Raw genomic sequence first — 23,560 nt, forward strand, 5'->3', positions numbered from 1 at the left:
ATATCTTGTATTCTGTTGCTGATGGTCGCAGATTTCTTTCTATCTCCAGCGTTGCCTCACTTTGGGTTTTCTTTATTGTATCTACTTCCCTTTTAGGTCTAGTATGGTTTTGTTCATTTCCATCATCTGTTTGGATGTGTTTTCCTGTTTTTCTTTAAGGACTTCTACCTGTTTGGTTGTATTTTCCTGTTTTTCTTTAACGACTTGTAACTCTTTAGCAGTGTTCTCTTGTATTTCTTTAAGTGAGTTATTAAAGTCCTTCTTGATGTTCTCTACCATCATCATGAGATATGCGTTTAAATCCGGGTCTAGCTTTTCGGGTGTGTTGGGGTGCCCAGGACTGGGTGAGGTGTGAGTGCTGTGTTCTGATGATGGTGAGTGGTCTTGGTCTCTGTTGGTAAGATTCTTATGTTTGCCTTTTGCCATCTGGTAATCTCTGGAGATAGTTGTTATAGTTGTCTCTGGTTAGAGGTTGTTCCTTTCGTGATTCTGTTAGCCTCTATCAGCAGACCTGGGAGACTAGCTCTCTCTTGAGTTTCAGTGGTCACAGCACTCTCTGCAGGCAAGCTCTCCTCTTGCAGGGAAGGTGCACAGATATCTGGCGTTTGGACCTGCTTCCTGGCAGAAGATGAAGGTCTGAAACAGGGCCTATCTCAGAAGTTGTTAGCTTCTGTAGTCCATACTCTCACCTGTGCAGACTAGTCTCAGAGGGATCCGGGAACCAAGATGGCTCCCCCAGGTGCTCAGGCAAAGCCCTCCTGGGTGGGGTAGACACCTCTCCTCTGTCAGGGAAGGTGCCCAGATGTCTGTAACCCGAAAGGGGTCTGCCTCAGAAGCTGTTCTCTAGGGACCTTGGGGATGTCTGCTGACTCCGTGCCCAGGTGACCCGGTGCTGGCACATACTGAAAGGGACCTGGTTAATACTTTTTAAAATTAACTTCCTATGAATGACATTGTGAGACACAGCCAAGGGAACAATAGAATGAGAGTCACATAGCTTGGGTTCTAGCACTAACTCTGTGGGCAATGAGCTGAATGGAGTTGAGTCTGTCACTTAATGTTGGCAGGTATATTTGTTCTACAGTGATGCCCACTGAAAACATTTTACAATAGAAGCAACTATCTGATTCTGTGCAATTTTAACTATGAATAAAAGTGATGTAGTATATAAGGAAAACATTAAAATAATCCTTTGATCTTTGTTGTGGCTATATAGGCCATAGGCATATCATTCAGCAACCAGAGGAAGAACTTGAAAGCACTTAATCCTAACTGGACATCTATCAGTGTGAAATATAGCATGGAGTAGTGTTTGTTCTCCCAGGAAAGTTCAATGGCCCTCAGTGCAGAATATTGTTTTTTGATTGCTTAGCATTCCATTTACAGCCTCAGGGTCCCAGAGCACTGGCCTCATATTAGAAGCCCCTTAGGACTAGTCTCACGATCAATGCTCTGATCGCTACAGTCATTCGCTGCAGGAAATTAAACCAGACTCCTGGGGACCAAGTTACCATCAGCTACAGCCCTGGGGACTTGGGAAACCAGGAACAGACACACTATAGACATCCTCCCTAACAAATAAGCTTGAAAAATGGAAAGCACCTTGGTGTCTGTTTCTATTTTTTCAAAAAGATATACTTCTTTCCAACAGAAGCACCTGATAGCTACTCTTAAAATCAGGGCAAACCTTAACTGAATCTTACTATAAAATTAACCATTTTATAAGTGTATTACAATGTAGCCCTATAAACATCAATTGAGCAAATATTTATAACTATTTCACTTCATGCTAGAGTTTAGGTAAATATGCAGTCTAGGAAAATCACTTTGTTCTTGAGGATGTTAGCAGACACTATTAAATAAGTCCAAAAGGACTGAGTATAAAAGTAGTAAGCATGTATAGTCCATGTCAAAAGGTCAAACAAAACAAAACAAAACAAAACAACAACAACAATAAAACCATCAGTGAGCCTGTGATCACTTATGCAGTTTGTAAAGCAAGTTTGTCATTCAGGTATCCCAGTAACACAGTCAGTATCAGGAAAGAGAAAGTATCTATGAATGGTGACAACTTGGTGCACTCTCAGGATGCTGTTACCAAGCTTCCCTTTGATTTTCAGTCTCCTCTCATTACCTCTGTCAATTAGCAGGTATTGACTTCCTGCAGGAACATTGACTCCATATTGGAAGCACTAGCACCGTGAGCAATAGAAGAATAGAAATTGGCTTCACTATTTCAGCTATTTACCCTCAAGGTCTCTCTGTTCTTATGGGCAGAGGCAACAACATTGACTTTGCCTTGGGCTCCCAGGAACGACTCTCTTTGAATCTCATTAGAGAGTTTGCTTCCACAAAACTAGAGAAAGTTTTATTAAAACGTCAAGCAAATTGCTTGCAACTTTGCAAGAGCAAGAATGTTTTGCTTTAATTTAGCTTTATATGTTTACTGTACCAGCACCTGTCAGCCTATTGTGCAATTTATTGCTTATCAGCATCAGAGGAAGACCACGGGAATTTAGAATCCACTGCTCTTAGTTACCTCGGAGATATGACTTCAAAAGGTTCAATGGGATGGTTCTAAGTTGGGTGTTTTTGAACAATTCTTTTTAGATAACTATTTTATATGCAAGTAGAAAAGCTGAAAACGTTTTACGTGAAAGAATTACAAGCTGTGGGTATAAATGGGACTCCTGAATATTCACATGAAGCAGAGTAAGGAAGCTGTTGTCAATGGAAGACATACAACAGAAGGCAACGAAAGGTTCCATCAGCGTGAAACCAAGTCCTCCATCCAGGTCCTTCATGACTCCAGTGACAAAGTTTACACAATAAACTTTATTTAGATAAAGTGGGAGGCACCTATCATAGTCATATTTAGTGCTCTGAAATTCCTCTCTATATCTTCCCAACGATTAATCAGAGTGATCATTTTCAATGAAATTATTTTATTGACCTTGTATACAGCATAAATATCCCTTACACTTGAAATTACTCTGATTCCTAGCAATGCGATATAATTTATACTTTCAAATGCAACATGTGTGAAGTAACTCCATTATGTATTTATTATATACCTCTGACACCTCCATTCATGTTGCCTTCATCTTTACTAGAGAATAGGCTAATAAAATAGTGATTATTCCATTCAGTTATTAAAAATAAAACATATATTCAATGTTTGATAAATACTAAATGCCCAGGTACTAATATTTGGCTGTATGGCTACTTGCACATTAATATAAAGGCAAACATATGGTTCTGATATTTAATATAGTTGACTTTAAGCAGATAATCATGGAGTTAAGATCCCTGTGTTTTGATGACTCTGATACACTAATGCATAGATCATATTATACTTTCTGCTTAGAAAGAAAGGTATCATTTGACTTACAGAAAGTGTTCTGAAATATATAGAATGTGAATTCTCATGGCATAACAGGATGCAACACACTGCTTCAGTCCTTTCCCAAGCAATAGAAAGCTTCCATTGGTCTTTGCCCTGTGATTTTAGTACAGCACACTCAATCATAAACTGAGGTGGAGCCCCAGGAGCCAAATAGCAAATGAAGTGTCAAATGATACCTGGTGTATATTGCACACTTGCCACGTGTTAAACACTCCACTAAGCATTTAATTGGCACTTTATCATTGAGCTGTCACAATCATCTACTACATTAGGCACCATTTTATCCACTTTACAGCAAAAGAACAGAATCTCTGAAATGTCAAACCATCCCATGACACAAGGCTAGTAATTGACAGAATTTGAAATTGAGCAAGATCTAGTCATAACCGGTTTCATGATCTTCTCGTTATGGTAAATTTCCCTCCAAGGTCTCTTCCTGCAGTCATACCATTTCGTACTCAAATATCAAAAGTCTCGTATTTGAGGTCACAGGATTCATCTGCGGGAAGGTCTTACATGTGTTTCATGTTGGGTTATATCATGGACTGGCCCATTCTTCAGAGACCGTTTTAGGGAAGTGACCAAGCTCAACCTAGAAAGAATGAGTAATTCCCTTAGAGTGATAAATAGGACAGACATGAAAATAAACCTTTCCTCAATCCTCCCTTCTCTCTCCAAGCATATATAATTATTATTAAGTAAAGCCGATTCTTCCATATAAGTTATATCAATTACAGGAACATACATGTGGAAGGCTCATGCAGTAAATCGCATTCAAATAAACTTAATTCATCGCTGGGGATCCATTTAAACTTCAGTAATTATCTTTATTGTGGAAAAGAAATCCATCCATGCTGACATGTTGCCTGGATTGAGACCCTGAGAGACCAGTGTGAGATGAAGTATTTATTTATTGTTTACAAAGCTATGTTGCTAGCACTTTACAGCTGTGGCCAGATACTATATGCCAACATCTGACTTCAGAAATACTCCTCTATAACAAGGATCAATGTGCTCCCATTGATGAAATCAAGTAGTCATTAGCCTTTCTTTCTCAGATCTCCCTCTGGTTTCCTTCAAGCCACACCTCAAAAAAGTGTCTGAACAAATGTGGGTTTAAAGAATCTAAATTCAGGGCTTCTTCTTTGTTTCAATATGGTATTAATCAGGGTTATTACAAAGAACAGAAGTAAGTCTCATTTTTAAACTGTAATTATGAAGACCCAAATTTCACATAGCTCCTCATATAGTCTCATATAGTCACCGACTGTGACAAAGTTGTCCTATTCATCTGTTTTGTGTATCTTGGCTATCCAAAGAAGACAATGGTCATTTTGATCTAAGTCTGAAAGCCTGGGAACCCAGGAGACAAAAGCTGAGAGAAGACTAAAGTTTGAGCTCAACAGAAAAGCAAGAAGCATGTAGAAATCCTTTCTCTCTCCATGTTTTGCTGTACTTAGGTCTGTGGTGGGCTTATAAGGAGCATCTGCCCCGAGAAGGGTCATTTGCTAGGTTCGTTGATTTCAGTTCCAGTCTTATTCAGCAAACCCTCACAATCATCCGGAAATGACTTCCCCCTGGGTTCCAAACACTCATCTGCAGACTGTCTGGTCACGTTTAGCTTTGTCTTCAAAGGTAATGGCCTAGTCTGCTTCAGCTAGGTACAGTGTGTAGGGGTGTTGCTGTTGCTAATTTTGGTGTGGGTGTTTTGCTTGCATACATGTTTGTACGCCTGGTGCCCTCAGAGACTAGAAATGTGCACCACTTTACCTGGCACCAGAGTGACACATGCTCTTGAACAACCATTTTGATGCTAAGAGACTAAGTATAGGTCCTCTGAAAGAATAGCAAGGGCTTTTAACTGCTACAGCTCTTCAGCCCCACATCCCCCATTGAAATATGTATCTCTTGATATTTTCCTTTAAAAAATTCTAAAGTATTTCTTTTCTGATCTTGATGATGAGTTTCCGTCATTTGTCATAGATCCTTTGGTTTGTTTACAAATCTCCATTATCTGCAACCTGCTGTGTCTCTAAGCAAGGCTGCTTGCTGGACTATATTGAGCATCAACTACACACAAAATGACATACACACTACACACACAAAATGTCATACTCACTACACACACAAAGTGACATATTGAGAATGTTTGATGTACTTACTTTTAATCCTCACAGTGCTGGATCCTTGTAATCTCGAGTCTAAAGTTGAAAACCTTTTTTTTGTTTGTTTGTTTGTTTTGTTTTGTTTTGTTTTGGTTGGTTGGTTTAGTTTGGTTTTTGGTTTTTCTAGACAGGGTTTCTCTGTATAGCCCTGGCTGTCCTGGAACTCACTTTGTAGACTAGGCTGGCCTCGAACTCAGAAATCCGCCTGCCTCTGCCTCCCGAGTGCTGGGATTAAAGGCATGTGCCACCACCGCCCAGCCTTTTTTTTTTTTTTAAGAATAGTTAAATAACTTGCACCTAATCTCCTAGTTAGGGTTGACATAGCCTTCAATAAACATAAGATTTCAACTTAACGGCCCATAATTTTAACAATCAAATTTTTTCCTTGAAAATGAAAGATCTATTTAGGACTGACCCCAGAGCTTGTAAATAGCCAAGAATAAATTATTGCAGTTCAAATATTCATACTCTATTCTGACTCCATTTTTTATGGTCTTTAATTGAGTGTTTTTATTATCTCTGGATTAACAACCAAAAAATGTGATATCATTTTCTAGCTCTTTTCCTTAAAAGTGTGGTAAGAGAACATGTTCTTCTTCTTCTTCTTTTTATTTTTTGAATTTTCAAATTTCTTCTATTTTTATTTCATCAAAGCATCCTTCAAAACTATAATATAAAACTCACAGCAAGGGGGCTGGAGACATGGGTGGCTCTGAACTTAAGATTATGTGCTGCTCCTCCAGAGGATCTGTGTTTGGTTCCCATCTTACTCAAGCAACTCCCTTAATTCTTAAACTCTAGCTCTAGGGACTCTATCTGACTCTCTCTCTCTCTCTCTCTCTCTCTCTCTCTCTCTCTCTCTCTCTCTCTCTGACACACACACACACACACACACCCCTTTTAAAAATTCTCACAAATATTCTTGAAGAAAACAATAGTGTGACAACTATATTTATAATAAATGTAATTTATTTAAGGACAACAACCAACATTTTTTTCCACCCCCAAATCACTGGAAAATAAAGATGAGACAAAGAAGAACGGTGAAAACTGTTTAAAAGGCTACCAAATACTGCCTTGCTCTGAGGTCCATGCAGGTGGAATTCAAAATTCTCACATGTTTCAGGTGAAAGACTCTATCTCTGATTTACAAGTGTCTTGATTCAGTTACTGAGTTGACCCAATTTTATAGTAATATTTCTGGTGTTATGAAATAACTATTTGTTTCTGGTTGAGTTGAGCCTATCAGAAATTGTAGGACATCTTGAGCTTCCAGAGTAAGTTATATCATCTCACGGATTTCTGGTATAATCACAATAGCTAATAAACTATACTTTTGCTAAATATTTTCATACATAGTAGTGAAAATTTATCTTTTTAAGGAACAATGGTTATTCCATGGTAAACAGTAAGTAGTGTCCTAGTGACCTAAAATGAGTAAAATGCTTTGTGGCCTCAGCTTACCATCAGAAATACCCGAAAGGAAAAGAAATCCTTCTTTGACATTGGAAAAAGTAATATAAACACGTATGTACTTTTTTCACACAAACACATTAATTTAAATTTAGATAAATAGAGTTCCCAAGTATTCAGAAATCAATTCAACTCCTCCATACCCTTTTAAATTTCTTCACTTACTAGGCACTTGTGAACCACCAGTCACACAGCATGTTGGCTCATAAGTGTTGGAAGATTCCACACGATGTAGCCCAGAGACAATATTGCTGGAGGAATTACAGGACCTGCACTCAGAGACCTGAGAGCAGCATGGGCTGGATTCAAACTCCAGAGTTTGGCAACTTTCAAACGCTGTAGACTTTAGTGGGCAACACTTGGTCATGTAACTTGCAGGTTGGTAGCTCTGGGCTACAAAACCCACTTGCTTATAATTCCTTGATTGGCAGGTTTGAGAAGCACTCTCTGGTACCGCTGGAGATATTTCTCTTGTTCTTTCACAGGTCTTGGAATTAGAACAAATTGTTTGTTCAGCTCTGGAGTTCCGGGAACTTTGCACACAGGGGTCCACTTTGCAGTGGTGCTGTCCACAATTGGCTGGTAGGCAGGTGGAAGTTTCACTGTAGGTTTCTTGAAAGTTGTCCAGGAGCCAGGTTCTGCTGTGACAACTGCTGGGCAAGACAATGCCATCTTCAAAGCTTTTAGGATTAGAGTTGTGTGTGATGGAAGACAGTGACGGAGCTTTACCCAAGCTCCTGAATGACTGGCAGTGGCTATGAAGCATACTCCCCAAACCTTTAATTGAAGTTAGTTAAAAAGACTCAAGATGTCAAATGTTAGGTTTAAAGACATACACACTATGTCTTTGCTGGGGACATTATATAGTACTCAGAAAGCTGGGTGTTGCCTTTAATTTTCAAGACTCCTTTGCACTTCATTGCTTAAGCTAATTTGAAAGAGAACATCTTATTAGTGCTTTGCTTCATTCTATATGAAATGGTGTCTTATTAACAAGATGCAAGTCCAATTGTTAATCTTCAAAATAGCTTTCATGTTGTTGCCATAACTGAATCATAAGGGTGAGGTTTGGCAAATACGAGTCCCCATGTGTCACCCAAGCTCACTATTATGGCTTTTTATACTGGTAAATGGACAATGAAGAGTATAGGTGTAGACAACTGAATACTGATTACCCTCAATCACTGGGGTTTTCAGTGTACCGATCTATCCAGAATGAGATAAGATGTTGTTAATTTCTACTTAAATGTAGATCCAGTGAATCCCACCATCAGATATTGTCCTCCAGTTGATCCACGTATAAATAGGATGTACAATAGCATCTCTTCTCATTATTTACTAAAACCATTAAATGTTTTTAGTGGATGCCCCTAGCATTCTTTTTCTCTATTCTTCTTTAAACATTTGACTTCTTTTCAATGGTGTATATGCATGTATGTCTGGGAGTACAGTGTGTGTGTGTGTGTGTGTGCGCGCACGCACTCTCAGAGGCAAGAAGAAAATATCAGATCCCCAGAACTTAGATGTAGTTACAGCCTGGTGTGAGAAACCCAACATGGGTCCTGCAGACCAAGCTCAGTTCCCCTATAAAAGCAGAACTCACTTTCAACACCTGATCCATCTCCCCACCTCTAGCTCCTCCCTGCTTACCTGATTCCTTGTCCCCTTCATCACCTTGACTTCTTCACCTGAAATTTGTTTCCCACTTAAAGGCTCTTGTTTTAGCTTCTGAGTCACTAGTGCACTATTTTTATTAATGAAAGGTGTCTAACGTCCCCCTTTTTCTTTCTCTTTGCATACATTTCGTAATCTTTGACACTGAAGGTGAATTAATATCAGAATAAAGTAATAAAAATGTAAAAATTAGATAAGCAAATACATAAAATATTCATCTATAACATTGGATCAGAGGTTATAAAAATGTGCAAATTTTCATTGCACATTTCATACGGACATGATATTTGTACATATTTATGGGGTGCCGTGTGATAATTAGTTTCAAGAAGGCACTGTGTAAAGATCGTATTGGAATAAGTAGCATCTCCATTTCTTCCAATGTTTATTGTCTCCATATGTTCGAAATCACTGTGCTCTTATAGAGCTTGAATCACATCCTAGATTCCTGTAGACCACACTTGCCCTACTGTGCTAAAGAAGAGCAGCACAGACTCCCTATGTCTAACTGTGTTTCTCTTTCTCAGTCCCCTCCTCTCATCCCAGCTCCTCCACATCTTTCCTACTCTACTGATGCTCAGGGCAATCAATTTCCACCTTTCTATTCTGATTGACTCTCCACCAGGCAGTGGCCAGGTGTGCTCATGCTTCCTAATGGTTAGTATTGTCTTCGCTATAGCAAATATAGTCCCAATGTGCTCTTCAGTTATATTTTCTTCTCTCTAGTAAAAGCAAGTGCTCTTAGGCATGGGTCCATCTCTCCAGCTCTGTTTTGTTTTGTTTTGTTTTCAGAGTGGACAGATGATCCACTCCTACAGTTTTTTGCACCAATATGCTCTAACTAGCAGCTTCATACTCACAATACTAAGTCTGCCAAGAAAGTTCTTTTTCATATTAGATCTTTTCTTTATTTTCATTTCAAATGTTATCCCCTTTCCTGGTTTCTCCTCTGAAAACCCCCTATCCCTTCCCTTCCACCCCTGCTCACCAACCTACTTACTCTAGCTTCCTGGCATTCCCCGACACTGGGGCATAAAGCCTTCACAGGACCAAGGACCTCTTCTCCCATTGTTGACCAACAAGGCCATCCTCTGCTACATATGCAGCTGGAGCCATGAGTCCCTCCATGTGTACTCTGTAGTTAGTAGTTTAGTCCCTGGGAGCTCTGGGGGTACTGGTTAGTTCTTATTGTTGTTCCTCCTATGGGGCTGCAAACCCCTTCAGCTCCTTGGATCTTTTCTCTAGCTCCTCCTATGGGGACCCTGTGCTCAGTACAATGTTTGGCTGTGAACATCCACCTCTGTATCTGTCAGGCAAAGCCTCTCAGGAGAGAGCTATAACAGGTTTCTGTCAGCAAGCTCTTGTTGGCATCCACAATAGTGTCTGGGTTTGGTGACTGTACATGGGATAACATATCCTAAAATTTACTTAGCTCAACTAAAGAGTAAACAGAAAGGGAATATATTATTAGCACACTATCCCAGACTCCTATATATAGGTCTAAGACTATTCAGGAATTGTGAGAAACTCTAATGAATAACTATCCTCAATATTTGAAAGACTAGGAATGTTACAGAAAATTTACAAGACACATCTGAAACCATTGTAACAAATGGATGCTGTTTATTGTTTAGAGAAAAGCACTCATAAATTCTGGATCCTATTATGTTCTTCACATGAACATTACCTGTACAATAAGCCATTCATTTTTTTATGCATTCCTTCTAGTACTTATTTGATCTTTTGTTTTTCACAGTGGCTTCTATTGGAACTTGTGATCATTGTGTGTGTGTTCACACATATGGAGGGGCATGTATACACATATGTCTGTGTTTGGAGAGTATAGAGATCAGTGAGGTTGCTTAGACACACCCCACCCTACTCTTCATATAAGCATGTCCCCTGCAGGTCAGACAAGCAGAGCAACATGATCTGCCTCACCGATTGCTGGGATTATACGCACATGGCACTCTACCTCATATTTAAAAATGTGTTCTGGGAGGTAACGTTGATCCTCATTTGTGCACATCATCGACTCACGATTGGCTTCTCTTTCCAGCTCTGATTCTCCTCCTTGAAGTAATAAAATTAATATCATTGCAATTAGAGCAAGATCTATTCCCTTAATCTTGTCTGTACTATCGTACGAGCGCTGATCTACTTTTGTAATTCAAACACTTGTTTTCACCCTCTGCTCAATGTGCTCCAAATTCAATGGTCTTAGCTATGCCCGGCGGATATGTCTAATCTTCCTTTGACTCATTGTTCAGCAGATTCAGCAAGACATTGTGTTGACTTTCATTGTTTCCTTTCTGAGGGCTTAGTTTTCTTATATAGAAAAATCTCTACACACCTTTAAAAAAATCTTAGAATTATACAGTTTCTTGACTTTGCTACTACCCTGTGTCTTTTAAGGAAGCAAGACATATCTGATCTTTCTCACTATCAGTTCCCCACCAATGAGTCCCCCAGTGACTGGCTGCTGTATAATAAGATCTTCATAAATGTACTTGGAAAATTAACAAACGGGAAGGAAATGTGAAAGAAAAATGTGCTCAACGTGTAACTGATTTCATTCAGCATAGAGTATGTAAGTCTCCCTGTACCTCAGGGTTCAGGAACTGCAATGGGTGCTTAGTTTAAATAAAAGGAAATAATTATGTTTTCTTATTTGTGAAATGGGGATAAAGTTATTATGGAAGTCCCTTATTAGGCACAGTCTGAATCAGTTATTCTGGGCTAATGCTTGGTTCTCCATGGGCTTGCTTCTAAAGCTTTTTACCATGAAAAGGTCTCTATTTTTCACTGCCAATGAACTGCCCTGTTTCCAAAATGCATGGACAATACTGGGAATCATATAGATTAGACTTCACACCTGTGTCCAGAAACCAGCATTCTTCTTTCCCTCCCACCATGTGGTAAATTAGTGAAGACCCACGCAGTTACCGACTACCTCATGTTAGATGGAGATGTGAGGTTTGCCACTGGTCAACAGGGTTATTCTATGAATTTTCTCTTTGGGAGCAAGTATTGGCTTGCATATTCAATTGAACTGAGTGCTGAATTAATGGGTGTTTCAACATATAATTTCCATTCAATGAGCTGCTACAGATTTCAGTCACTGCAGAATTTATAGAGGGAGTTACCCAGCCTATTACAACAGAATGACGTAGCGTAGGCTAATAAACTGATCACCTTGGAGTTGCTTTTACATGGCCCACTAAAAACTTGTTTTAGCTTTGCAGGCCGTGGTAATTATGTGGCATATTTTAGGGCATTCTTGAGAAACAGAGAGAGATATTTAGTTGGTTTTGGTGACTGCATACTTTGTTGCTGAGTGGGAGAGCACCCCCCTACTTTACCTAACATCGAAATTCACAAATGGCACCAGAATGTGGGTGGCAATTAACATCTGGCTTAGGCAAGCATGCTAAGAGTAAGTCAAGCCTTAAAATCACAAACGTCAATGCCTCTGTTTCTTCATTTTTAAAATGAAACTTACATTTGTTTACTTAATTATATTGAAGTATATGCATACATAATTATTGGATTATTTGACTGAGTGACACAAAGGAATCAACATTTTTAGAATTGGTTTAGAGTCTTTACATAAAGCCACGTCTCATCCTCTTTTTTTTGTTTGTTTGTTTTTTTTCGAGATAGGGTTTCTCTGTATAGCCCTGGCTATCCTGGAACTCACTTTTTAGACCAGGCTGGCCTCAAACTCAGAAATCTGCCTGCCTCTGCCTCCCAAGTGCTGGGATTAAAGGCATGCACTATCACGCCCGGCTACATCTCATCCTCTTAATATGGGATTTATACAAAACTGTGAAGCATCATGAATGTTTTTAATACTTAGAGTATTATTTGTGCATACAGTTTTTCATGTTCCATTTATTTTCTTATGAAAAGTGAGTTGTACTTTTCATTTCCATGAAAGATGGAGTCTAGGCTTGCTCTCTACCTCTCTAGGGCTAAACTCTGAACTGATTTATATTGATTCTGTTATATTATTGGTTCTTTTATGTATGATGATTCTGTCACTTTATATGTTTTGCTTCATATAACCTGTTCAGTTGAACTAAGATAGAAAATTATTAGACACTTAGAATCACCCCCATATTATGAATTTACCCTAGAACTGCTATGATTTTTTCTTCTTCCTTGACTGTTTTTCCACTGATGACTGAAATTAACTGTAACCCTTTTCTGTAATTATAAAGCCTTTCACATAGCAACATGGGAGACCAGTATAGCAACACTCTTCCCAGAGGCTCAAAAGATGTGGCTTCTGGCTCTGCTGCTTCCACTCTCTTGAACACACCCCTCTGCCTTCACACGAGGAGAGTCTGAATTAGCAATTAGTACAGTCTTCTCTAGGTAAATCACTCTACACCTCACCCTCAACATGGTGAACCCGCAGGGACAGGAAGAACACCGAGTACACTCTTGAGGGGTCCATAAGTAAATGAATTCTTTACATTCATTTAAGGTTGTTCATTCCAGATTCATCTAAATTCAAAATTATTAGTTTATAGACTATCAGTTGCCATGGCTGTAAGTGAAACTTCACAACTCTATAATAACTAACCTAGTACTTGAAGGCTACACCCAAGAATAGACAAATCTATTTCTCCTGTTATGTGTTGATCTACACGGCAGAAATTTGCTGAAAGTATATTAAGTTTAGCTATACATGAAATATTCTATGAAACAAGGGAAATACCCTCTCGCACATTATGATGTCTAAACATGATAGGACTTTAGGCTCTGGGACACTTCAAATTTGTGATATTGTTTAAATATTGGTATTTTTCATGCTAGCATTACCTGTGTCTACATATAAATAAACCATTTAGCTTATACAAGTAGAGGAAAGAAAGATGGATCAGGGAATTAAGAGCTTGTTCTGCTCTCACAGAGGGCTAAGTCCAGTTTCTAGCACCCATATTGGGCTGATCACTACTGCCTGTAACTCCAGCTCTAACAGGATTTTATATCATTCTCAAATGGTATTCATTTGCACATAAAGGCATATACATACAGATGCATGCAAATGTGCACAAATACACATGCATACACAAATACACATGCATGAGCACACACATTTAAAAAATAAAATAATTCTTAAAATTAATATAAGTGCAAAAGGAGTCACAAGTAGTGCCATTTTTTCCCTCAAAGACTATCTTTAAAAATGTTTTTCTTGTTCAATTGAAAGTTAGATACACCTAATTTTGAAAAACTAGGATAACAGAAAGAAAGTGGAAACAGGAGAGCAAAATCAAAAAAATAGAAAGAGGAGGAAGATGAGAAGGGAGAGAACTTGAAAGAGGGATAAGAGGGGAGAATCAGAAACTAGGCAGTGGTGGTGTACACCTTTAATCTCAGCACTTGGGAGGCAGAGGCAGTGGGTTTCTGCATTCAAGGCCAGCCTGGTCTACACAGTGAGTTCCTGGACAGCTAGGGCTATACAGAGAAACCCTGTCTTTAGAGAGAGAGAGAGAGAGAGAGAGAGAGAGAGAGAGAGAGAGAGAGAGAGAGAGAGAGAGAGAATATGAATAAGGGAAAGACAACCATAAAGACATAAATGCTTGTTTTGTTTTGAGTGGGTTTAATGTGCTTATTTCATGGTGTTGTAGCCCAAGTTGCCCTAGAACTCAACATGCTTCTGCTTTAACCTCTTGAAAGTTAGGATTATAAACCTGTACTACAAACATTTCTTGTCCTCTGCTTCCCAGATAGAACTCTAACGGGCTCTTCTAGGACAGACTTTTTGGGTTATATTTGAAGATCCTTGTTCTGAAGAAGCAGTTTAAATCATGCAACTTATATTTTACTAATAAAACTTTATGTCGTCAAACAATGCATTTTTACTGTCTATAGTCTGAGAAAGAAAACTACCTGAGACTCCTGAAAGTTTGTTCAATTTTACAACTTCACAAGATTCCCAACCCTGTCTTCATCTTCAATGCATATTGCTTACTTAATAGCAGTCCCTTTTATGGAAAACAACTAATTGCTAATTCACAAACAAGCAAGCAAACAAACAAACAAACCAAGCACCTCTAGGCATTATGCCAGTAAATATATAATGTGAAATTTTGAGTGTTCATAGATTTCGCAACGAAAATTCAACACTATAAATTTCATTTGCAATACCACCTAAGACTTCAAGTTAGTGTGTTAACAGAGTTCTCAAAGGACGTCCATCAGTCAGAATCAGGCCAGAGAGTAAGTAAGGAATTGGAAATCAGGGAATTCGAGGATACTTCTTCCTATTCAAAGGTTAGGAATTCAAGAGTGGGTGGCGGTGTTCAGTCACCCACTTACTAATTGGAAATTAGTAAGAAGATCAGTAGAATGCAGATTCAGTGACACAGGGTGGGAAATACCCTGGCAGGTCCTATAGGGCACATAGGACAGGTGGAAGAATCTAAATTCTAAAACCTCTAGATCCGTCAATCTGTGTGTGAGTCAGAGTTTTTAGACCCATAAACCAGAGAGTGTCAGCTGCCAGACCCAAAACACTGAGAGGCAGCATATGTGGTCCTGCAGAAACCTCAGAAGCTGGAGACCCTGAGGCTTTAGCAGAGCCTCTGGCAGAAGCTGTGCATCACATGGGAAGTCTGGCATCTGCAGGGCTGGAAGCAGTTCAGATGACAGATGTTGCAGAGAGAGGGGCTCAGGTTTTAGGGGAGCAGAGGTTAGTGCTCTGGACTAAGAGTATGACGAGCCATACAGTGAGAGTAGGGCAGGTTACTGCCCACAGGAGCAAGAGTAAAAGTTCCCATATCAGTAGTTGTGCATATTTAGAGGAGATATGCACTGAGCTGAGTTTCGGCAGGCAGGATTCTCTGATGTTCTTACCTTATCAATGCATATATACACTTCCTCTGCTAGATATGATGTAGCATTAGAGACCCTGCCCTCCCCTTGCCTGTGATTCATTAAATGACCAATGAGTTCCCATCATAATTATAACAACAATTAAGGTGCCTTAATTATGGTTTAATCACTCTTGATTCATGGCAGCTACTTGAATTCTTTTCTCCCAAACAAGGCATCCTTTAGTTTGAACAACACTTGTTAGAATGCATATGAAGTGGAAGACACTTAAGGCTTCATTGGAGAGTCAGTTGTATGGTGTTTTGCTGGGTCAAACATGTGAAGGAGCATTTTATTAAAGTGGACACAGGTGTGAAAGACTAAGGCAGGCATCTCACTGAGGCAGACACAGGGGAAAGGATGTTCTGCTAAAGCAAGCATGTGAAAGGACACGTGATGAAGGATTCTTTGCTAATGACAGGCATGTATTGGTCCACCTTACATTGTGTAGTTGAACTCCATTTGTCGAGACGCCATAGAGAAAAACATGCCAAACGCCTTCTGTAATGTACTGCAGTTTTTGTCACTTCTGCAGACTCAGGCTGATTGGATGCACGTGCCAAGGCAAAACCTACGCTAAGACAAGGCATGTGGAGGACAAATGATGTTTAGAGGATGTTTGTATGACTAGGACTCAGAGGAGTGATGGAGACAGAGCTTGGCTTGCTGGTACAGCTAGCTGGGCAATGCTTGTGTGTCTGAGAGAGGCAGAGGCAAGAACTTCTCCTGAGGTTCCTGTTTATTTCCTCCTGTGGAGGCTGAGGCCTGGCTGCCTCTGCTAGGTAGTACCTTGCCTCGCTGCTGATTCATGCTTGCTATCCTGACTCTACCAAACTGGAGTCCTCATGAACCCATGAAGTTTATGAATGGATCGAGCTGTTGTTGGCTGCTAACCTGTGGAATGTGAACTGAGCTGCCAATTTCCAGGCACTACAGATAGGAGCTGCTCCAAAATAATCCTTTCTAAACGGGTCCAGTTCCCCCATCCCCCATATCCTTCCTCTTCCACTATCTCTGGTTAAAGGTAGAGAGGTTAAAGCATTTAAGAATAATCATTAAAAATAAGGTTTGAAAAAATTGGAGGTACATGCATATCCTATATCTCCATTCTTCACAGACGTTTATGATGGCTATTCTGACCATAAGCGTGTATAGTTCTCACTAGCGTTAACAACAGTCAGAAAACCATCCCTGAATTGTTAGTATATAATTTATTGACTTTTAAATATTTAACATTTAAAACAGGCCACGATTTAATATTTGCAATCATCTTAACATATAAAAGTTATAAAAATTGCTGAGATAAGAATACAGGAATGGAGTCATAGGGACCTGAGGACGTTATATGTACTCCAAGTAACAGATCAAAGGAGTCACAGTTCAGGTGTGTCTTACTCCAAAGCAGGCAGAAACCACATGTTATATTGACAACCTGAGAAGCTGGTCTTTTCTCCTCCCAGAATCACCAGTTTGCTTTAGTTTATACACATATGGACAATTAAGTGTTACAAAAAGTTTGAGTGCAACTACATGATATCTGCTGATAGTCCATCAGTGATATCAATTTTGGGTGTGTGGATGAAATCCCCAGTTCTATCCACTGAAGACGCAATTTCTTACTTGCCTTTGGTTTATTTTTTCAGTCTTCAAAGTTACCCTGGAGATGCCTGTTACCACTGATGCTCAACTTGCCCTTTCATTTAGCTGATCTTCCTTACGCAACTAAAGTCTTATTCTCTGGGGAGTTTGCTTAGTTATTGTCCAGGTCAGACAGAGAATTCCTTGGCAAACACTTTTATCACTAGGGAAAAATGGCTGAAGACGGGTACACCATTCTTGAGCTGAGGACCGATGAGACATATTAGGAAAACTTGAATTTTAATAATATGTTAATCTTTGTCAGCTCAGCTGGGAGTGAGAAATTTGGCGCCTTAGAGAGAGATCTGTTTCACTCCCTGCTGCGTTTCTCTTTGTCTTCATCCTTCTAGACAGACAAAGCAGGATAAAATTTACTCTCACAGTAAATACTTAAAATTATCCTTATCACTCCAAAAACTGGCTATGTGAAGAAGAAATCTGGAACTCATAGTGTCTTTCTTCCTACCTGTAATTATATCCAACTCCAGCTTTTAAACATCGTTTAGACCAAGAAGCAAAAAGCTGTTTATTTATATGATTTAAAAACCTTAATTTTTTTCATAGACAAGCTTTCCTCATCTCCTGTGGATTTGTTGTCTTCCAGTGGAGTATTCTGTGTGCTGACTGCTTACAAATTTTTGACTAAATGCATTATTACTTTTTTTTCACGTTTGTTAGAATTTTTTTTTGTTTGTTAGAATTTTTAATCTTTGAAATTATAATATAATTACATCATTTCTCCCTTTTCTTGCCTCTCAGCCATCCCATAAACTCTTCCTTGTTCTTTTACAGATTCATGGCCTAATTCCTATTAATTGATGTTACATCAATACAGGTACATGTATATAAATATATTCTTTTTTTTTTTTTGCTTTATGGAAAATTTATTGTAACTCTCCAACAGCGCATTATTTTTTCTTTTCAACGTCTTGCTCTGCAGCTTCCTTCGCCCTTTTTGCTCGGATGCCAAAGAGTTGGACATTGGCACGGGCCATTTGGAGACTGGCAAAAGCCTTAAAGTTCTCCTCTTCTCCTGTGATGACTCTGGCCTTTTCCTTTTTGTACACATTCCGGATGGGCATCACGGGTCCTGTCAGTTGGGTGGCCAGCTTACGTTCTTCAGCAGAACTATCTCCTTTCTTCGGAGCAGAAGGCTTCCTGGGGAACAGGATGAGCTTGGAGCAGTAGTCCTTCAGGCGCTGCACGTTGGCCTGCAGTGACTCCGTGGACTTCTTTCGCCTCCTCGGGTCCACAGAGATGCTGATGGTGCGAGCCATTTTCTTGTGGATGCCAGCCACCCTGAGCTCCTCCAGGCTGAAGCCCCTGCCAGCCAGGACCTTGGTGTGGTATCTCACTGTAGGGCAGCTCACCATGGGCCTGATGGGCGGGACACGGGGCGAGGGGCAATGCAATGAGCTTTCGCCTGCTGGGCCTTGCGCCTGCAGATCTTGTGAGCCGGCTGGTTGAACCAAGTGTCCACTCGCTGCTGCCAATCCTTGTGGAAGTGGGGCTTCAGGATCAAGTCATTCCGGCTGGGCGCCATGGCTGCCTCCTATACTGGAGAACGGCCGAGCAGAAAGCTATAAATATATTCTTAAATATGATCTGCTCAGAGTGATCATCTGGTATTGGATAAGCAGTTGGTGTGATGCCTGCCTAAACAAGAGCTGACTAAGGACAGCAGCAACAGCCCCACAAAATGAACCAGAGATAGACCACTAGTCCTCAGCCACATACAAAGAACTACGGACATCATGAAAAGGACCAGACATAGACCGCCAGACCTCAACTATATACAGAGGTCTCCAGGCAACACAGAAATACTCTCCCCCAAATTAACTCTGTCGTCCCTGTTCTTCAAGCTCACAATCACACTCCTTGTGCTTGACCACACAGACAGCCTTACCTACAAGAAAACCAAGTTTCATGAGACAGTGGTACTGGAATTTTAGGGTTAAAATCCAGGACTCCAGCAGCCTCAAAAGCAAAGCTCTGCCACCCATTTTCACACTTCAGATAAAGAGATGAGGAAGGATTAAAAATTAGACAAAGAAGGTTTCTTCAAGGTTATTTTGGGGTCACTTGCATGAGGTTTAAGTAAGTCAAGGACGAATACGAGTAGAAGAGTGAGAGTTGTGTGTCCGGAAGCCTTCAAGGTCGAGGCTCATCGTATTGATAGTTCTCTTGGTTCTTATTCTTCAGTGTGGTCCAAAGAGGTCACTATCTCTGAAATAACATAAGGATCGGTCTAGTTGGAGCAATGGTTCCAGGATTCAGTCTTACTTTCCAGGATAATTAGACTTAGGCAGGCTAATTATGAGATAATTAAAAAGACTAATATTTGTGTCCACAACTTATCTGTGTCGTCAGCTAAAGTAAAGAAGGGATGCAGCATTCAGGCAGGTTTTAGGATTGCGCCCTGCTTTCAGATTCATTGTGTGGCTCAGTGATGACCCCATACCTTTTACAACTCCTGAGTCTCAGCATTGGGGTTTGGTTTTGAGGCTCAGTCCATTGGGGTTTGGTTTTGCGTATGCACTTACACATAGAAACCATATGGGTTCCTTTGTACACATATGCACATCTACACCATGTACACATTTAGAGACAGACATAAATACCATGCATGCACACACACACACACACACACACACACACACACACACACACACACACTGGATGAAATGCAAATGACCCCTACTGAAATCCATCACACATGTTAGCAGTATCTCAGATTGCAGGAGGGCAACATGCCTGCAAGCAATACACTTTTTACAGAAGCTCAGCGAAGGCCGCAGCAGCGTTCTGCTCTTATCTGTAATTCAGCCCCAGCAGCCGGCACCTATTACGGGCCAGCTGACATCTGTAGCCCAAAGAAAAGCGTACATGAAGAAATCATATTTTTTTAAGTTAATCTTTTCTTTTCCCAAAAATTGTATTACATTTTCTTGTGCATGTTCACATTTGAGTGATGATGTGCACATGTCACAGGAGATGTTTGGAGGTCAGAGAACAATTTGCAGGGATCAATTCTCTCTCATGTGAGTCCCAGAGACTGAATGCACGTCTCCACACGTACTTAACGGCTCTTTTCCTCTTATGCCATTTCACCAACCGCAGAGTCATCTTGAATGCAGTCTGAAGTGCATTTGCGTTTTTCATAAGTATGTTATCCCTGGCTAATTGTAAATACTAATACAGGCTACTGCATCACTCAATCACCTAGAAAGTGAATCTGAAGATAGAAATTTAAGGTAGTGTTGCTGGCATTTCTTCAATGATTTTTAAAGTTTTAGCGTGTGAGAATTTACTTGTTAATTTTTTTCATTATGCAAAGCAAACATCAGATAAACTGCAAGCAGAAAGTTGTTTGGCTTGGCTAGAAGTATATACACAACCTCACAGCCCAGGAGCCCCTGCATTATGGCTTTTTCCTAGCATGCAGCAAATTCCCCCCTTACACTAGCCAGATCCTTTCCCTTACATCAAACTCTCAATCAGAACCATCATGTAACATTTTCCAAAGGCATTTTGGAACCAGAGTGTTCATCCTTCTGATTTTCGTGTAGATTTTTGGGGTTGTTATTTTACTTAGCCATCCAGCAGTTTCCTTGTAATCTCTCCATCTTCATACTTTAAAAAAAAAAATCTTAACTCAACTTTCAAAAATCAAATATTTCCAAGATGTTTTTGAAAAAAATGAATAGTATTCTCAAAATATGTAAAGTTATATTGTCAAAGAAACAGTAATTTGTCACACAGATTTTGTTGAGGTGATGTAACAGATTTCAGACCTTGCAAACATAAAACACCACTTCTTTAATATTTAAACTGCAATCCATGCCCCTACAAATGTCAATGCATTCATTTTATCATGAATGTAAGTGTGTGTGTGTGTGTGTGTGTGTGTGTCTCCTCAAACTTAGAAAAAAAATCAGTGCCAATTTTGTACCCTTAGTCAAATAAAGAATTTTGCCAAATCTTTCCCGGGCTTCATAATGCCTTTTGATGAAGATGTATTGGTCTAAACATGTTCTCACAGATTCCATACTAAAGCTTCATTGCACACGTATGACACTGTTGAAGGTCATGACAGAAAATAACTATTGGGGGTATGGGGAAGCTGCAAGCTGGAGCAGGCAAGCTGTGCATTGGGAGAAGAGAGTGCTCAATGACTCTTCGGGTTCTTTTTCCTACACAAACCTCAAGAGACCATTTGTTTTCTCTTATTCCTTCCACCAAACATCTCACTTTTCAGGGTATTTTTCAAAGTAGTGTTTCCAGGTTTCGACTTAAAGGTCTTGTTTGAAATGTCTAATCTTACTCGTTTTTATTAGGCGTGTATGTTTTCAAAATCCCACGTTCTCGGAAATGTTGGCTTTTGGAAGGATGCTTGGGCTTTGCCCCCAGCTGTACTGCAGATAAAAAGTCCTGTAGAGTCTTCATGTCCTGATCCTTCTTTCTCTCTCCAATTATGTCATTCTTGAGAGTTCTAACAGAACTCAGCCTTATCCCATATTGACCCTTTTCTGTTAAGAAGCTTAAATCATGTCACCTTCTCTGTGACTACATAACTTCTTTTTCTTTTAACTCAGATTCTCTAGCATTAGACAACCAACATTTCATCTCTCTCTCTCTCTCTCTCTCTCTCTCTCTCTCTCTCTCTCTCTCTCTCTCTCTCTCTCACACACACACACACACACACACACACACACACACACTGGATTCCTTTCAAGACCCACCACATTTCTATCTGTGTAACATTTTTTGTCATTGCCCTGGGTGCTTAGTCAAGGCTTTGATGCTGCCAAACATAGCTGTCATCTTGCACACTATGGTAAGTGAGTATTTAGCCACACCAGTGGCAATGGCTAGATCCTCAATTTTGTGTGACTGTGCCCTTAACGCTGTAGCATGCTAATGTGTGATCTACTTTCCAAGGTGTGTTTTTTTACCCAATTCTCCTGAATTTCTTCTTAATTTTGGTAGGTTCCTCTTAAAATCTTCCTGAAGATTTTAAGATGCTTACACACACACACACACACACACACACACACACACACACACACACGATGTATGTTATCAGTTTGATCTGAAAATTCTCCCAAATACTATTCCTTTGTTTAAGACTTGTCTACAGCTGCTGGTGGTATTGGTGAAAATTTACAAAGTGGAGTCTGTTAAAGGAAGCAGGACACTCCAGGTATGCCTGTGATGGTTGGTATGTTGATATTGTTTTTCCCTGACATCATTAAGCCTTTCTTTACTTCCTACTCACCACAAACAATGATAAATTGGTTTCCTCTTTTATAAGTTCTTATTCCTACACTTAATTTTATCATTTTAAAACATATTATCTTCTGTCTTTTAATCTAGAACATGGCTACTTGAACAAGGTAGTCCGTAACTGTTTCCAGGCAGCATTACTAAGTAGTTAGTGCATGTCAACAACAACTAAATGGATACACTTCTTCCTTTTCTTTCTTTTTTTTTCTTTTGTTTTCTTTTTTATTAGATATTTTCTTTCTTTACATTTCAAATGCTATCCTCTTTCCTGGTTTCCCTCCCAAAAAAAACCTATCCCTACCCCGCTCCTAGTCATGTCTTCCTTTAAAAATCCATGCATGAATAAAATTTTAGCTATAATGCGTCACTCAGTGGATAACATCATTGAATCACTCTGATCTAAGATCTACTCTTTGAGAGTGTATATCTGAATTACAATCAATAAGATAGGAGTGTTGGGCAGACAATACCTCTGTTCTGTTTTCTTCAATACCTTGTCTTTACTTCAAAATAAGTTGAAGTTAATAGATGTACCTCAAGAATTACTTTATATAATTAAGGAAATTGGTAGATTTATTATGAAGTATTGTTTTCTTTTTCTCTTGGTTTCTCCAAAACAATGTTGGATGTTTTACAACAGTCATTAACTTCTTTGCTGTTCTCTTTCTCAGAATTATGTTGCCTCAACTTTCTTCTTTTGCTTAGTATCCTAGCGCCTTGTGCACTCTGTGTGATTCTGCACACTTGATTCACAGAAGATAGCATCACTGACTTGAAACCTTAAGCTAGAGCAACTGTAGACTGTGTAATGCCTCTAAAACTTGTTGAGAATAATTGCTTTCTTGGCAGCTCTCTTGTATGGTTCTATTTAGTTATTTTGCCTCTGTAATTACTAGTTTCTTCAGTGTGCCCTAAGTAATTTATTTTACCCATCTCAACACTATTTCTTTAGTATTTCTCAAAGATTTTATAACATCTCCATTTGTCTTTTTAACATTACTGTAATTTCTTAAGTATCATATATGTCTTG

The 23,560-nt window shown here is 39.5% G+C and overlaps 1 protein-coding gene and 1 pseudogene across 1 annotated transcript; both read right to left on the reverse strand.

Annotated features, from left to right (window-relative positions):
- Nucleotides 1-7,201: 7,201 nt before the first annotated feature.
- On the reverse strand, nucleotides 7,202-7,810 carry Krtap27-1 (keratin associated protein 27-1). Its single transcript, XM_021184422.3, has one exon. The coding sequence runs from the start codon at nucleotides 7,808-7,810 to the stop codon at nucleotides 7,202-7,204; it is 609 nt and encodes a 202-aa protein (XP_021040081.1).
- Nucleotides 7,811-18,152: 10,342 nt separating this feature from the next.
- On the reverse strand, nucleotides 18,153-18,787 carry LOC110311937 (large ribosomal subunit protein eL13 pseudogene; annotated as a pseudogene).
- Nucleotides 18,788-23,560: the final 4,773 nt, after the last annotated feature.

This window comes from Mus caroli, unplaced genomic scaffold (assembly GCF_978045245.1).
Source record: "Mus caroli unplaced genomic scaffold, Mus_caroli_1 scaffold_17, whole genome shotgun sequence".
NCBI lineage: Eukaryota > Metazoa > Chordata > Mammalia > Rodentia > Muridae > Mus > Mus caroli.

What these genes read in the sequence shown, in the direction of transcription:
- Krtap27-1 (XM_021184422.3), bottom strand. Translation starts at nt 7,810, where the DNA reads ATGCTTCATAGCCACTGCCAGTCATTCAGGAGCTTGGGTAAAGCTCCG.